The 17,825-nt window shown below is 41.3% G+C and overlaps 1 protein-coding gene across 3 annotated transcripts; it reads left to right on the top strand.

Moving 5' to 3' along the window:
- Window positions 1-7,426: 7,426 nt before the first annotated feature.
- LOC116678359 (non-muscle caldesmon) lies at window positions 7,427-17,702 on the top strand (the record flags this gene model as incomplete). 3 transcript variants are annotated; one of them, XM_032508291.1, is given in 7 exon segments in its annotated part: window positions 7,427-7,564; window positions 10,277-10,688; window positions 10,786-10,818; window positions 10,911-11,126; window positions 13,163-13,278; window positions 14,787-15,054; window positions 17,463-17,702. In XM_032508291.1, coding segments are annotated over 7 exon segments (1,402 nt in total), but the record flags the coding sequence as incomplete, so codon positions are not given.
- Between the last annotated feature and the right edge of the window lie 123 nt (window positions 17,703-17,825).

The following is a 17,825-nucleotide window of genomic DNA, read 5'->3' on the forward strand; positions in this document are numbered from 1 at the left end:
GTTTCGGTGTTTCCACAATGCCCCAAAATCATGTACAACCCCAAGGCGTACCTGGAGTCTGTGTAGGTTGTAACAGACACCTTCAGCCAGTTTTCAGCTTCAGTTAGAGCAATGATGAGTCCAGCGCCTGCATTAGAGAAGTGTTTGGGAGAGGTTTAGCAATTAAGGTTTCTGAATTGATACTACAGCAACCCTACCTGTCCCTGTCCGGTGTCAGGGCAGCGTGAGGCTGACCATCACACATACAAAACCCGATCTGAGTTTGGCACCGGTGTGTCAGTCAGATCTGGGCGCGGAGCACAGGTGTGTTGCAACTAGCCAAACAGTCATGCGGCTTTCCCTTTCCTGGCATAGGCATAAGAGAAGCAGGGTTAAGCACTGTAAAATGTTTAACAGTGACATAGGAATATCAAGCAGACACGGTGTAACCATAGATAACGTGCTGCAAATAAGTGTGAGGGAGTTGCTCCACTAGGATCAGAGAAACTACATGTGGCACTAACAATGTTAATGAAGCAAAAAATAGGCCACAGGCCTGGGCCTGTCACCGGAGCTGTAAGAGAACAAACGTCATGCAGCCCAATGTTCACCACTGTCTGAGTGAATGGAAGTTTAGGGTTTGGCAACCTAAGGTTGGAGGGCTTTGAAAAGCTTTTTTAAGACTTACCAACGCCTGTTCGCTTCGATCGTCCACGTGACGCTGGGTCATGTGCAGATAGTTTTTGCCATGTATTATGGTCAGCTAAAGGTTTAACTAACTGAGCAGAATTTGGGATTAAAACAACAACAATAGGAAACATCCCTAGAAATGACATAATTAGTTTCTTTGTTTCAAGTTTTGGGAGAAAAACTATTTCTCAATTCGAGATGAGGACAATGTTTTCCTGACGCTGAAATGTCATGACCCAAAAAAAAATGCACTTCTTTTTTCACAAATTGCAGTTTGGCTAAACTAGCTCTGTGCCCTTCTGCTGCCAGGTGGCACAAACAGTGCAATAGTGTAATAGTTAATCTTCAAGGCTCTCTCTCAGTGCTTGTTGTAGACAGTTGGGCTGTCAATAAAAATCTTATCCTAAACGTGTGTGATGTGTAGGTCTACCCATCACATAAGAAGGCACCAGAAAGGCTGTCTTTGTTCACTGGACAACTGAAAAAAAAGCGTTAGACAAATAAACAACAGGAAATATTGTGCCCCCCCCCCCCCCACACTGGAATCCTTGAATTTAGTGTAGGGTTTGGCACCTTGGGAGCACGTGCGTGGACCGCTGCATTTACTGCTTTGAGGTCCTGAACAAAACGCCATTCGACCGGTTTTCCTTATCACAAATTTTTTGACAGGGAAAATAGGCGTGCGAAACGGACGGTGAATCAGGACACGGAACAATAACACTGCTTTCAAAGAGAGTTAAAAAACCGGCCTGATTCCGTTACTGCTTCTTGTTTCAGTGGGTACTGGGTTTTTTGGGCCTGAAAATCTGAGCGAGGAGTGATGAGACGACAGGCTGACAATTTTTATGAGCCACACGTCATACTTATGCGCTGCCCACAGGTGATTCGGCATGGGACAGCAACGAGAGATATCTGAGGGAGAGACGGTCACAGAATTATTAAAAAATGTGTGTTGTGTGTGGTTTCAGCTTCTTTCGCGTGGAACACACTGCGTGTGGCTGTCACCCGATGCGACAGGAGCTTCCGATAAGCTCCCGTGGAGGGGGAGGTGTACCCATTCCCTTCCACGGTTCAGTAAAGTCAGTCAGTCAGCTGGTCACAGTCCGGACAAACTGTCCCAAGTTTCTCCACTGATCTGTAGGAGATTTGGACAAAGAAATTTGAGCACGTGAATGTTGAACTCTGAAAAACACTCTCTGTTTTCAGTCAAGTTTACAGCTACTGCACATTTGTTTTCATGCCAGTATAAGTAAGTACACTCAAGCTCATCTGCTTCTTCATTGGGAAAAAAAAAATCTTCAACAAACATGTCATCTTTTCCTGATAAGACAAAATAAGTGCCATGTAGGTTTAGTTCTGACATGAAGTCAGCAAGGGGTTAAATCACGTCTCTGGCCTCATGCAGCAGGCCTGCAGCATGACCCAGAGAGAGATTCACCACTGAAAAAATCAGCTGAGATGTGTGTGTGTGTGTGTGAAAACAATGAGTCAGGCTGGCTGTGACTTCTAATCTCACAACCTTGAGACCTGTAGGAGTTTGAGATAACTCCTCTGCCGAACATTAGATCCCTACCTAACAAATTCACAGGACACAGGAGAGAGCAAAACCGAACATGTTGCCCTTCTCTCCTGCTCCGAATCATTTAGATCCCTATGTACACACATCATGAGGTTGAAAATCTTTCTGGGACAACTGGGAGTGCAAGTGCTCCACTTGCACTCTTGCACAGAACAATTCCACCAGAAAGCTTTTGATTCAAAAATAAAAATTTTTGAAGCACATAATTTGTTGCACCTAAAAACCCAACTACATACACCCTAAACACAAACCCAACCCACAGTCTATGCCTCTAAACCAACTCTACATCCCTTCCATGCACCTTTTTAAAATTGTAGCAGCCAATTTATACACCTCAGATAAAAACATTACATAAGTAGGAATACCTTCTAAATGTTTTTTGTTCTAGGTGACAATATTGCGTCTAGAATTCTCCCTATTGTGTGAGGAAGAGTGTGATGTTTATGGGCTGTAGCGTGTGAAAGCATTTACTTCTTTGCAAGCAGATTAGTTAGTGTGTTTTGCATTTTTACTTCCCTTATCCGGTGCAGACTGGCTCAGACTCTCCACCTCCCGTTCCCCTCCTCCCTTTCATCCACCCGTTGCTGGCTGTAGGTGCGGTCCCAGCTGGGGGACCCTCGGTTGTCTCGTCCCTTCTGTATTTCGGGATGGGCATTTGTCGCCCAGTGACCTCTTCCTCCGCAGTTGAAACATGTGTCTCGGTCCACTGCTGGCCCCTGCCCTCCACTTCGTCTTTGCCTCTTCCTCTCGCTTGCCTCTGCTTCTGCCCCCCCCCCCTGTTCAGCCAACGTTGACACTGTCAAAGTTATTTTTTCTGTTTCTTCTTGTCAGCTGCTCCGCTGATTTGTAGCATTGGATGACGGTACCCGATGCTGCTGTTATTGTCAGATGTAGGTGGGGGAGAGGCCGTGGCGGTGCTTGTAGAGAGAGAGAGCGTGCAGCGAGGTGGGGGCTGTGTGGGATCTGGTCCGCTCCTGGTGCTTGCTTCTGGGGGAGACAAGGACGGTGTTTCCCTTCGGCCTGGGTGCGGAGGAGGGTAGGGTGGTGGTTTGAGCAGCTGATCGCCATCTTTAAGACTAGGTAGAGGGAAAATGCATTAGTGACAGTGTTCATTTCTCCTCTCTGTGTTTCAACAGCATTATCTGTTCCCTCCTTAGTTTACTAGTTTTTTCATCTGTTTTCTTTCCCTACAAGTGCTTCTTCATCCACTGACTAAAACATTCTTTGTTTTTCTCTATTTGAATAAATCCTGGGTGCTTATTGTTAATGGGTGGAGGTGTTTACCCCCTCTCAATAATTTTTCTTCTTCTTCTAAATCTTGCTTTAGCATCCTAAGCTTCCCTGTGCTCAAAGAGCCATTCTCAGGGAAGCCATGCTTAGTGGTCCAATAAGCCAAACAATCTAAGGTTTGTGGACCATATCGTTTCACCATCTCATCAACCAACGGGCCTGAAGGAACGTGTGATTTTGTGCCTTTATTGCCCATGTCTAAATATGAAATGAGCAGGCTAATGAAGTACTTCTTTTTCGTATAATCGTCACTATACGGCCAGTTTAGTCTCTCGGTAAACTTTGCGAAAAAACCTGAAAACAGCTGTAACTTAATTTAAGCTACAATGACTGTTTATCTGTGATAGATTTTAGCTCGATGAAAATCCAGATAGGCAGCTACGATGACTGTTTATCTGTATGATTTCAAAATCTATCCTTCACCCCGTCCTACTCCCTGTTTGATGAGATGATGTCAAATTAGTGGTTTATTCTGTTCAACAACCTGGATGTTTAAACCCACGAATAAAAACCCTTTTCTCTTGTTTTTGTAAAAACCTAAAATTTCCCAAAACAAAAAGATAAAACTTTCACCAAATAATCCCAGTGAAAACCTTGGTCAGTCTTTGTCTCACACGGTGTCTCGGTATCCAATTCAAATTGTTTAAAATTGAAATTCTAACTTACCCCCGCTGTTTGAAATTGCTTCCTTTTCGTTTGGATTTCAGAGTGGAATCAGCGAGCCCTCCGCGGTTCTGACCCTCTGTCTCTCAAAGATGTTTTGGCGAGGTTTAGAGGCAGGTGATCCTCAGATCCCTGGGTGCTAGCTGTCATCAGTCACCAGCGGAGTCCCGTTCTGATCCCTCCTTGAAATCCTGCCGACAACGCCAAGTTTGTTATGGAAGTTTCTGTTCAGCGAGGGAGGAATTTGTAAAATGAAGAAGAGACCTTGTTGAAACAAAAATAAAGACAGGTTGAAACTGGATTAAAAGTTTAGATATTCGGTGAAAGAGTTTAATTATTTTCTCGAGAGAACAATCAAACAAAAATGACGAGAATAGCAGTTCACAATGAAACAGAGTAACAGAGTGACACCACAATTCTGGTAAATACAATCAGTAATACACTTCTTTATATGCAGTGCCCCCAGAGGAAAACCAGCCCTTGTTTGGAAACCAGTTTAATCTCAAACATAACAATCAGTGGACCTCAGGCAGACAGTTGAGCTCTTACGTATTCTGAATCTGTCCCTCGTGTGTCCAAGTGTCTTGACCGGTCATTCTATCTTAGTTAAAAAGGACATCTTGTCTCTTGGATAGGCTCTGGTCTCGACCTGGGACCTGCTATGATAAACACCGTTCTAGGCAACTGTTTCTGTCAGGCTCCACGTCATCTATCCTGGTGGAAAATGCAAAGTCATAACATATCCAGTTGTCTCCTACAAAGAGATCACACTGAGGACAGATACAGGAACCAAATACTCTGAGAGGCATTGAAGATATTATTATGAATAATTAATATGAAAATCATTGGTTAAATGTAATTTTGCCATTACAGGCTGTTTCTCGGATGGCGCAATCCCCCAGGAGTTAAGGCAGTTGTTTCATCATTTTTTTTTCCACAGAAACAACATATCACTCTGGCATTTTAAATACGAGTTAATGTACTTTCTACTGCAGGGGAACGCAATTCAAATTGATGGAAGATGAATGCAATTAAAAAAGAAAACTAAGATTTTTGGGGCAAAGAAATTATTCAAAGTGACACTATGTAACTTTTGAAAATAGAAATGATATTCTTTCTCTTATAGAAAGCTGGATTGTGGAGCAGTAAAAAAAAACCTCACTTCATGTTGCAGCTTTACTTGGTCTTGCATGACCAGTAGCTCATTGTAGCTAGTGTTAACTAACATTGGCAAACTTAAAATATATTTATCAGTGTCAGTTTTTACTATCCTCTTGTGCTTTTATGCTACATTTAGCATTTGCCATTATATATTGTAAGTTGTGGCAACAGTGGTTTGTGTTACATAAGATAGCTTTAAGGTTGAAAAACGTATCTTGGTTTGGTCAGATTTCTAACCTTAAATATGCTGAATTATCAGATTTAAGCACACACACATGCACATGTGTAAATCATTACCTGACGTCACAGATGTCCCCGTCCCGTAGGTCCAGCTTGGGCGTTAACAGATTCATCTTATGACAACATTCCTCATCTGAGAGAAATAAATGAGAGGCGGAAAGAACAGCAAAGGGGAAGGAAAGGAAGAAGGAAACAGTTGTTCACAAGCTGTAAAACCTCACATAAACCCAAGCAGCTTTAACTCAGCTCACCACACATGTTGCAATTAACATGCAATAGCACGCTTCGCTGGCTGACCTCAAAGGCGGCGCTGTGATGTCAGGTAGCTAGGCATGTGGTTAGCAGTGGGAGTGTAAAGGTCACTCGGGGCAACGCAGATCAAGCATGGAGCTGAGTTCATAGATGTCAGGTGGCCAGAAACACAGCCATTTGGGAACTAATTTGATACTTCAGAATAAAGGTAAAATCCTGTCTCTGGTTGTACATAACTGTTTTTAAGATATCCTCAGTTGATGGTGCTTTGATTTATAATACATCATTAAAAATACTTTTTTTTTATTTTAAGTGTCTTTCCCTAAATCTGTCTACTTGTGTTTAATTTAGATATTCTGAATTTCTCAGAGTAATTTTGGACCGGCTCCAGCGAGAGGCCTCAACTTGTTGCTTTTAATCAAATTTAAGCGCATAAATATACAGTAGTTCACGAGCCAACTACATTTTGAACAATGAAGTTGTGTTGATTGTATGCAGCCGCACCCTTTGCTTAAACCACTGCATTTAATAAAGACGTGCATAATCCCCTGCATGTCTGCTTTGGATTTTGTTATATGAAGGATATGGGCGGTTGGTTTTTTAAATGGATTAATCCCTGCTAATGGCAAGACAAGATGGAACGACTAGAAATAAGCAGTTCTCAAATTCTTAGTGTCTAAAGCAAAAAAAAAATGTTTCTACCTTACACAACCTGGCGTGACCGCTCTTCATTTACTTAATGCTTGAGCATTTATGCATAGTAGTAAGAAAATACATCACCAAAAGAGAAACTGTGTTTCACACTGGTAACATTTCCCGGGGTATTCTAGTGCTAAGCTAAACTTTAGTAGCTTGATATTTAGCGTACATACATGAGTGGTAGTGGATCTTCTAACTCTCTGCCAGAAAATAAAACAAGTGTGTTTCCAAAAATGACAAACTATTCCTTTTAACTGGGAAGGTGCTAACTTGGGTGTCTCAGCTAAGCTCAGATTGTTTCCAGAATGTATTAAACAAGAGGCAGTATCTTTAAAACAAAGCTCACGCCTATGTCTGTTGTTATGACACAAGATTTTATTAACCCAAGAAAAATGTGATTTCTAGCTTTAATATGGTATAAAATTCCTTGTAGAAATATAAACTTTGAAGGCTAATGGTTGTTTTGTAGTTCATACAGTAAGCTCTGTTCCAACACTGACCAGACCAGTGCAAGCTGTGGACCCAGAACTGTTTCTCTAGCTCTCTCTTATCCTCAGCCAAGCCATGTCTCCAGGCTGAGGTTTTATCAGCTCATGAAAACTGCTTCCACGATAAGAAGTATTGGTTGTTGCACAGCTGACAGGTCAGCCTGATAGGAGAGAGAAGAAAAAAAAAAAGCTTTGGATAAATCCACCAGGTTTGGACAATGTGATGATTACAGTCCAATTTAAAGAATTGGTCACTTTCAAGTTTCTAACCGTAAAGCTAAATTGAGGGAAGGCAGAAGGGGGTGAAGGGTTTAAGGTTGAAAGCTGAAAAAAGTCTCTGTTTGTGTCTTCATCCTTTCTGTCTCTCTTCTTTTGTCTCCCTCAGGTTGGCGAAGAATGATGATGATGAGGAGGAGGCGGCCCGCGAGAGACGGCGCAGGGCACGCCAGGAGAGGATGAAGGGCAGGGAGGGTGATGAGCCGAGCGGACAGCCAGACAGTCTGGTCATGACCAACAGCCACAGGTGACACTGTCTGCCACAAGTATAAAGTCCACAGCCAACTGTTTTGTTCACAATTGCTGGTCTAGCTTAAGGGGCAGAAGAGCAGCAGGGAAAGGGGGCAAGGCCTAAATGTCACTGTTATCTCATCATGCCCTGTTAAATTCTTTATTATATGTGAAAAACGTTGGGACAACTAAGAAGAATGTCACCAAAAATTACTTCACAATCTGCTGTAAAAACATAACAGTATATTGTAGAGTTGGAGATTATTTTAAGACTTCTGGAAAGTGGGAACGCTCAGTTGTTTTAATCTTTCACAAAACAATTGACCGTTCGCTAAGCTCTCAGCTGCTGTTGCTATGCATGTCAAGCTTTTTGTTTTTTGCTTTTACAGTAATAATTTACACGACAATGATAATGGTGGTTGTTTACAGCTCAAAATGAATGGCAAGAGTGGCTTTGATTCCAGACAGAATAAACAAAACCAGTCATATCATTTATGGCTGGTAATTGCTACCAGTAGCATACTAGCTAACGTTAGCTCCACAATTTTGTTTAAAACTCGGTTTCCAGGTGACTTTTTAAAAGGAGAACGTTTTTAAATATGCACTCATGGGTACACATGATATTGTAAGACTAAGGCCCTGTCCACACAAGCACAGGTATTTTCAAAACCGAGCTTTGGATGAGACGGACTAGATCCGGTTGGACCTCTATGGGGGAACTTCAGGCTTCTGATTGGCCAACATGGCTTAACGGTTAGGGTTATATCACCACCTGTTGGTTTGGCATGCTCTTGACAGCACTTGATAGCATGTTTTTGCATTTTCCCGTAAACCTTACTTGCGTGGATGAGTTTATTTTTTTAATCAAAGGAAAACACCGTTAATAAAAATATCTGTGTACATGTGGACTAGGCATAAATCAGAATGTTATTTTGTTCTAAATTAACCTTATTTGGCTTAGCTTTTTTTGTAATTTGAAACAGTGTGTTTCCATTTTTATTATTACATATAGAAATGGCTTTTAGTGTAATGACTAACCAGTGTGTTTGGTATCTCCAAGTAACATAAACTGGGCTTTACTGGAGTTTCAAATTTCCCCAAATCCAATAAATCCCAGACCAGATCCCAATGTTTTAGCTCAAATCTGATAATATCCAGGAACAGCTGCACAGTGCATGCACTAGTGACCTGGGCTTATTGTTTAACCTCAGAAGCATTGGAAGACCTAGTTATTACTGTAGTAAGCTAGTTAGCTAAACATGCTGAATTTGCTTTCATTAGAGCTTAAAAACACTGTAACATTACACACTTTAACATTGTCAGGTGGAATTCTGTGAAGTGGCTTTTTCAAACCATTTAATTATTTTGTTGTACAGTTAAGACAACTTATGCAAGAATTGAACTCCACTCTCTACCCAGTCCCAGCTGTCAACATGACAACCAACTCATGATCTCATACCTATCCATCAGAAGGACTGCCATAGGAACAAAGGGGCCAACTATCCCTTTCTATGCCGTTTTTGAGGCTATGCGATCAATCGTCTTGGCTTCAGTGGAAGTGGTGGGCTGCTCTGACATTGAGCAACACAGTCACCGCTTTGTGGACATGAATGTTTCCTCTCTATGAGCTCAGCGATACATCCTGGGCTAGTAAAACAACAAGGGGATTGTGCAGGGGGATGCTGAGACAGGACCTAGGGTTGACCAGCCATTGTTGATTGTGTAGATTCAAGGATAATGTTTGCCAGACTTTTAGGTCAGAATATTTAGAATCATGCTCTTTGGAGTGAGGCGGATTGATGTACTCTTGGTATTTGGTGGGTTGAAAAGACATATATTATAAACACAAGGTTTTTAGCCTTGCAGTCAGTTCACTACTTTTGTCCTGACTTACATATACAGTAACAACACCTATTTGATGGATTGCCCTGAATTCTTGTACACAATTTAATGTTCCCCAGAGGATGAATTATACTGGCTTTGGTCATTTCTTGACTTTTCCTCTTGCAGACCAAAGAACTATTCAATCAAGGTTAAAAAATGTTTAACTCCAGACATGAAATCCCAGAGATATTTACTAGTTTTCTGTTTATCTTAAGGCCTGACCAATAGCTAATTTTTTAGAATATCTGTGGTGGAGACATGTCAATACAGCCAGTTGTCAGCATTCTCCCCATACTGGCTAAAGGGGCTAACTGATGTAGCAGCGACTGTTTCTTTTGCAAAGGTTTGCTTGAGCGTTCATGCTCTTTTAGCAGTTTTTTTGTATCAGTTGCCAGTGTGAGTCACAGTAATGCTGTTGACCATGTCCCTAACGTTTCAAGAAACTGTACTTGGCTTGTGCTTTTGTTAAATTTTGGAAATATATGCCTTTTCTATAGTTTCCATTGTGTGTCATGTTAGAGATCCATACCCAGGTACGTCAATTTAGCCCTGTTCTTTTGCTGTTTTGTTTTGTCTTTTGTTTCGTCAAGGCACCAAGGTTACGCTCATTCAGTATGACTTGTACTTTAGTTACTCACATCCAAATCCAAACTTCATAAAATGAAAAACACAAGTATCTTGCCACTTAACAGCTAGGAAACTGTTAAAGGTTATAGGCCTTGATCAAGAGTATCTCAATGTTGTCAGGGGATCATAATATATATGCAGTTTAACAGCTTCAGGCTTCTTCCTCTTTAACAAAAGACCACACAGTGAAATGTTTGTCTCCTCTCGCTCCTCCTAGTGTGACAGAGACAGTGTCTGTGAGCAGCTTTTATGGAGGAGGAGGCGGCGGAGACGACGAAGACCAGGCCCTGCTGGATCGCATGGCCAAACGCGAGGAGAGACGGCAGAGACGCATGCAAGAGGCGCTGGAAAGACAAAAGGAGCTGGACACTACCGGTACAGAGGCGATGGAGAAAAACAACGCAGAAGAGGAGAGGCCATCCTCCTGGCGTAGGGGTCGTTACCGTGACAATGAGGATGAAGAGGAGAAGACAGAGATGTACAGCTCAAGAAGAGAGGAGAAGGAGCAAGAGGAAGAAGAGGCTGCTCCTGAGGGTGAAGAGGAAGCAGATGAGGGTTTAGATGAAGAGGAGGAGCAGAAAGTGGAGGTGGTGGAGGACAAACCGAGAAGGTCTTACTTGAGGGAACAGGTGAGTCACTTGTGGTCATTCTTGTTTGTTTATTTCAGCCGTTTATTGTGTTTTTTGTAGCTGACAGTCCCTGCAAATGTAATGCTTGTTTCTGTAGAAATCAACCGAAGAACCTAAAATTCAAAACAAGGTATGGTGATTGATTTATTGACTTCTGAATGCACATCCTTGAGTCAATCACTGCTCTTTCCTTCAAAGAACTGCTATAAACATGTTTTATAGGAACCCGCTGAAGAAGAAACACATTCAGTAGTCAGTGAGATTTCAAACCAGGCCAAGTCAACAAATCCAGAATCTGGGGAAGATGCAGTAGCATCAGAGGAGGTACCTGAGGATGATTATTTAGATCATTCATCCGAGAATAAGTCTATGACTCTCAGAAATGACACTGAAGAGGACAATGAGGTATCTGAGATACTGCACTCAGAGGATGATAAGGTATCATTAATGTGGTAAGCTTTTTAGTAGAGGTGTGGTGCACAGCACAGACAATCTCTCTGGGTAACTTCAGTGTCTTAATGTATTTTTAAGGAGACATGTAAACAAGAATCTTTCCATATTAAACTATCACACAATATTTTAATCAGGCTATCTTGTTGACTTTGTGATTTATGTCGGAGCCAGATGCTGAAATTACCCAGACACCCCGTGTCGTCACAGTGTGGGTTGCACCATTTGCAAATTGGCGGTAAATGAGCCTACGTTTTAGTGGTCACAGTGCTTTTCTGCATGTCTTCCACCTCAGCTATGAGAGCAGCAACACGTTCAAACACTAACTCCACTCCAAAAACTCACTGCCAAAGGGAAACACAATGTAATTTAAAATAATCAGTGGGTTTACTGTAAGTAGATATTATAATGATATCACTTTGGCATCTTATCATTTGTATACTTCCAGTCAAATGTTCTAGACCAGGCTACGATTGTTTTCATTTCAACCCCTAAAATTAGAAATGTAAATCCCTAGCCTAGATACCAGCCGAACTTAGCCCCACCGACAACATTTGAGGTTTAGAAGTTCGGTCTGGACTTGATCCTTTGTGGAGCAACTATGCTTGAACCACAGCTGTTCAGACCAATCAATTTGTCAGGGCGGACTTTATACGATGATAGACAGATGATTAACAGTAACATAATCAACCACGTCACTAAAGAGCGCTTGGGTCAAATTTGTTTACACAAAGATGGCTGCCGCTGGAGAAATTGAGATGTGTATATTCCGCCATTGCGTCTGTTATAGAAGATAACGATAGTGTATTCAATTTAAAAGAGAAACAGAGAACCGTGGGAAAGGCATTTGTCAATCGGAAAGATGTTTTTGCCGTTTTTCCTACAGGATTTGGCAAAAGTTTAATTTATCAGCTGGCTCACATGCTCCGTTGCTCTGATTGGTATACTGTAGGTCTATCCAATTGAGTGCAGAGGCATTTTCTTTTAAGGTTCGGTTGAAACACGCCCCGTAATCACAGCCCAACGGAGCTGTGTCAGACTCACATTCTGACTAGAGTCTGAGTATGACCACATCAGGCTACTTAAAAGGAAGTTTTTCCTTGCCTCTGTCGCCTAGTGCTTGTTCTTGGTGGGAATTGTTGGGTTTCTAGAAATAACATCACAGAGTACGGTCTAGACCTGCTCTTTTATGAAAAGCGCAATAAGATAACTTTTGTTGTGATTTGGCGCTATATAAATAAAATTGAATTGAATAAATCCTACCCAACTTGTCCACAATATATTTTTCACTTGTAGCAGTTCATTGTTTTTAAACTCCAAGCTTTTGACGAGAGCTGTCCTCACTTACAAAATGCCTTTGATGATGTAAACAACAGAACTCAGAGACACATAATGCTTCTTGACACTTTCCCTTTTAAGATACACTTCTTATTATGATCGAGTAATAATAGTGTTATTTTTTTTCAAGTTTTTTTTAGATGACATGTGCCTGCTAAATCTCAGATTATTGCAAAGACCTAATTACAGTAAGTACCTATTAATGGGCATGTCTTAAAGAGAGTCTTAACGAGTGCTTTATTAAAGACAGGTGTGCTGAAAAGGCCCACCGGCTCAGCCCATAATATGGTAAAAATGCATAGACTGTGCTAGACAGCATCAGCAATAAGACAGATCTGTGCTACAGGTTAATCATATATGGTGCTTTAAAAGCTTGACTGGTGGTGTACATATTGTGCTTGGACACATAATGATTATAATTAAAAACACTTTTTGATGATGGTCAGAGATGAAAAATATACAGCTGGAGACACTCCCACGCTGATCACATGTTAGATAATCCTGTCTCAGTAGTAATTCTGGAGTGGACGCTGTGTTATATGTTGCTCTGTGTTATTTTGTTTGGGGTGTGCTCTCGTTCTCTTTCTCATTTGACATCCCGTGATGTCACATGGAAGACTCCGCCCATTCAGCCTACCCACCAATCACATCTTAACTCACTGTCCCCCCTGGTTGTTTCTTTGCAGGAAAATGAAAGAGGCAGGTCCAGGGTGGAGAGGGAGGAGCAGAGCAAGCTGAACGGAGGGCTGCACGAGGAGGAAGCTGCTCTCAAACAGCACAGGAAACCTGAGAGGACCTTCAGGTACACAGACAAAACAGCACACACACAAACACACACACACATCAAGTGACCTCCTGGTTTCCACTGAGGCGAGATCGGGGATAGCCAGGTCTGATGAATTATTCAATAAACCCCGTTTTCAGCAAAGGTCATGTCCCAATTTGTTGCCAGTTAAAAACGTGTGGCTGACAAATTTAATATAATTGCCTGAATGTAACTAGTCTGTGCATTATTGCTAAAACATATTAAGAATCAAAATAGTTTATTTTATCTAATTCCGCATATGATCTCCTATTTACTGGGGATGCGCCGATATGGATGTTTTTACCAAATAAACAATATTTTCCTACATAAATGTAGATAAAAATATCATAGTGAATATTCAGTCATGATTAAAATAATAATTGTTTTTTGTTTGTTTTTAAAGGCATGTAGCTTTTATTTTTTAACCAAATACATACATAAGTTCCCCTCCCATAATTGTTCCAATATTGGCAGTAAAACATTATAATGAAGAAATAGCATTACTACTTTATGAAGCTGGTATTGCATAATTACGACAGTATGCTGATATATCAGTGCCTATCTACACTTGGCCAGAACTGTGGAAAGTTACTGCAGTAACTTAATATTATTGATACAATGTTCAGTTGAGCAGATCAAGTTACACAACAACCAAAGTTCAGTTTCTCATTTGATTGGGAAATGACTGATAGCATCCAATTTACCAAAATTAGAGTCCTGCATTTACTGAATTATACTATACTTACTCTGAAAATGATCTTTATATTTTTATAACACTTCACAGTGTTTGCACATGCTGAACAGAGGCAGTTTAATCAGACAGGAACTTACCAATGTTGCAGTCTGACAATACTTGTTTGTCACTCGGGCTGGTACAAAAGCATGGAAGTATTGCATTCATTTTTTTAATTTCTACTATTATACAGAAAAGTATTATAAGTAACATTAATTGTGTTCCATTTAAACTGGCCTGAGAAAACCTGTTTACTACAGGTTCCTGTTCTGCGGCACATAAAATACAGAATCCCATTACCATTGAAACATTACAAAATGAAAGAAACTGAACCAGGACAACAAACATTGCCTAAGGCATCTGTACAATAATTGAAAAGCATGTCTGAATCAGATTTTCAAGCAAACAAGCTGTTTGTGTTCAGCAGTCAGCCGTAGCACAGCAGTAGTGCGTTTTAGACATGGGTCACCTGCAGTTAATCCCCAGTGTGAAACACTGGATGAAACTTGAGATGTGCTGGAACATTACCTCAGCGAAGGTGATTGTTGGTATTTGTATATGTGCACATTTGTTTATGTCTAGATTAGTTTGCTTGTCAGGAAAGAGAAACATTCTTTGAGTGTATGTTTAAATATTCAGTTTGTATCAGGTGTCAGGTGTTAACCTGAATGTCAGCCAGCTTTGCGTCCTACCTCTTCAGTTTTTGTTTCTCTTGTGACCTGCATGTGTGCTCTGACCCGTGTTTGTGCGCGTGTGTGTGTGTGTGTCCCAGTCGCGGCAGTGTGCGGTCCCCCGAGGTGTTCACAGGTGACGACCAGGACGACGCTGCCCGCCTGGAGGCAGAACGCAAGCTGGAGGAGCTGAAGCGTCGCCGCGATGACGCTGAGAGCGAGGAGTTCGAGAGGATGAGGCAAAAGCAGCAGGAGGCCGAAGCCGAACTGGAGGAGTTGAAGAGGAAGAGGGAGGAGAGGAGGAAGGTGCTGGAGGAGGAGGAGAGGCAGAAGAAGCAGGAGGAGGCGGAGAGAAAAGCCAGAGAGGAGGTAGGGGAGAGACTTGTGTTAAAGTCACACTGAAATTTTAATTCTCCTTACTTTTTGTGTATAAACTACAGTGATATTGCAGCTATTGTGCACAGTATCACGCATTAAAAAAGGGCAAAAATGTCAGTCGCAGTGCAGTCTGCATGGATTGCTGCTCAGGTGTGGAGAGAGTTTTTTTAACTTTCCCCGATTAAGGCCTAAATGGCCGAAACGCCTTGTCATGTTTTAATGATGTAGCTAACAATATATTATTGCTTTTTAAACTTTGCCCTCTTGAGTGCCTCAGTTTCCTTCAACCATTTTCACAAGGATAAAACAGTTTTTTGACACATTTGGGGAAACAACATGAAGCTTCACGCTATTGGCGTTTCCTATAGCAGCTGTTGACTGACATCTAAGAGCTGGCGTTGCTAGGAGCCTTGCTGTCAATTCACATGATGCTAGCTGGTGCACATAACGCTATACAGCCTACTACTGGTAACACACAACTGTTTCAACAAGCACATATAGTGCTGGTTAAAGTGCTCATATTATGCATACTATGCATTATAATATTATTTTCAGGTTCATAATTGTATTTTGAGGTTGTACCAGAATAGGTTTACATGGTTTCATTTTTTTTTTTAAACACCATATTTTTATGCACATTGCTGCAGATGCTGTTTTATCCTGTCTCTGTTTTTGCTACAGAGTGAGACATTTCACTTCTATACTATCTTTGTTGGGAGTCAGACATGCGCAGTAGCTAGGTAAGATCACATCAGCTAGATAATTCTTTCTCCAACTTTGGTCAGTAGAAGGCAGGATTAGCTGGGAGACTTCTTCTCAACGAAAGCGCACTTATGGAATAGCTACAGAACAGGGACATGGAAGTAGTTCTTTTGTAGATTATGGTGAACTAGTGTGTGTGTTGTAGCAGTGTTTTGCCATGCTACGGTTAGCCAGCTCATCTCGGCTAGTGACGTAGAAAGCCGTGGAGATTTTGAACAGCTCCCCGGAGACTGAAGGCGGAGGACATTCAGAAACCCGTATCTCACTCAAAACAGCATGAATAGTTTTTTTCCAAGTTTGCATGCGTGTGGAAGCACCAAAGACACAAAATAACACCCCAAATCCCAGAAAAAGTGTTGTTTTTTTTCATAATATTGGCACTTTAAGACCTCTGTCCCTTTACAACAATTTACCACATCATTGTGTTGTTAATTTCATTGGACAGTGGAAGCTAACAAGCTAAATATACTAGCTTCCACTTCGTACTGAAAGCCAGTTAAATTAGCTTGCTAATTAGGACTGATTCCCAGCTGCATGGTGTTGTCATTGTGGAAAAAAATTAATTATATTGAGCTATATGTATTTTTTTGCTCAAAATTACATTTGATTTAAAGCTGATTTGTCTCATTTATTCCTCTTATTTCTTGTAGTTCCTTTTTTTTTCGCACCACCACTTCCATGTTGATTTAGCCTTTACACCTGTGTGAGCTGAAACCCATGCATCACACTCATACTAGCACCGCGCTGACGTTATCTTGACATACTTCACTGTTATCACGACTCAAGCTATTTGGGTCCCCAACTCGTAACTCATGCATGTCATTCCTTCTTCCTCCTAAATCGACCTCATCCTTATGTATCTCAAATGTGATAACCTCCTCCTTCCTATGTGTTCACATCTGTATTCAACCACGCACTGTTGTCCATTTTCCCTTTCATGCGCTCGCTCTGAGGCCCTTGCATTCTCACTCTTACTCTGACTGGTCTTCTTTGTTGATCTTGGCTCTGAACGTGGCGGGTTGTCTCCCGCTATCTGCCCCCGTTCTTCTCCTCTTGTGTGATGTTAATGAGGCCTTTTGGTTTGTAATTAAAAGATGTCCCAGAGATACAGAGAGACTAATTAACCAAGACAAGGCTGCTGCAGAGGGCTGATATACTGCCAAGCACCAGCCCTCTTCTGAATACGCTACAAATGATTCATACATTAATTGTTAAACAAAACTGTTGATAGTGTGCATGTCTCAAGCTTCCCAAAACTGAGGCAAGCGATCACTGTAAATAAGAATATGCTCTGAGTAATTGAATTTGTTCCTGACCACTTCATTAGATAAAGTAAGCAAATCAATTAAAAAGTGGCACTTATCTTTTGTTTTAGTCGCTGCATCCCTGATTGTTGGTTGTCTATCATCTTGGTGGCGTATGCTATTCAATATAATTACCACTAAATTATGTCAAAGTCATTCAACTTACATATACCCAGCCACCTACTGTACATAAGGTCCGATGAATGTACAGAAAGTTGCTCCAACCGCAAAAGAAAAAGATGAAGGATTGGTACTTAATTTCTTTCTAGTATTGTGCTCAAATGTGCATCTGCTGCTGAACTACCCCAACTCTAAACGCATCTTTTTCCTCAGGAGGAGAAGAGGAAGATGAAGGAGGAGATTGAAAGGAGGAGAGCAGAGGCAGCTGAGAAGAGACAGAAGGTTGAAGACAATATGAACGGGGAAGGCAGACCCTTCAAGTGTGTCAGCCCTCGAGGCTCCTCTTTGAAGGTTGGTCCACAATTTTTAACCTCGCAACTCTGCCTCCGATTCCAAAAGGAGAATGGCAGTGCAGTTTTATTTGCCGATTGACCGTTTACTAACCCCTGTGCCTCATAGTTATTCTTAGTTACTGTTGTGTATATATTTATAAATATATATATATATATTAAAAATAAAGATCCATCATTGTATTGTATTGCATTTAGAGCTAGTTGTCTTAGTATAACCCTGCTT

The sequence above is a fragment of the Etheostoma spectabile genome, unplaced genomic scaffold, assembly GCF_008692095.1.
Source record: "Etheostoma spectabile isolate EspeVRDwgs_2016 unplaced genomic scaffold, UIUC_Espe_1.0 scaffold00007037, whole genome shotgun sequence".
Classification (NCBI taxonomy): Eukaryota; Metazoa; Chordata; class Actinopteri; order Perciformes; family Percidae; genus Etheostoma; species Etheostoma spectabile.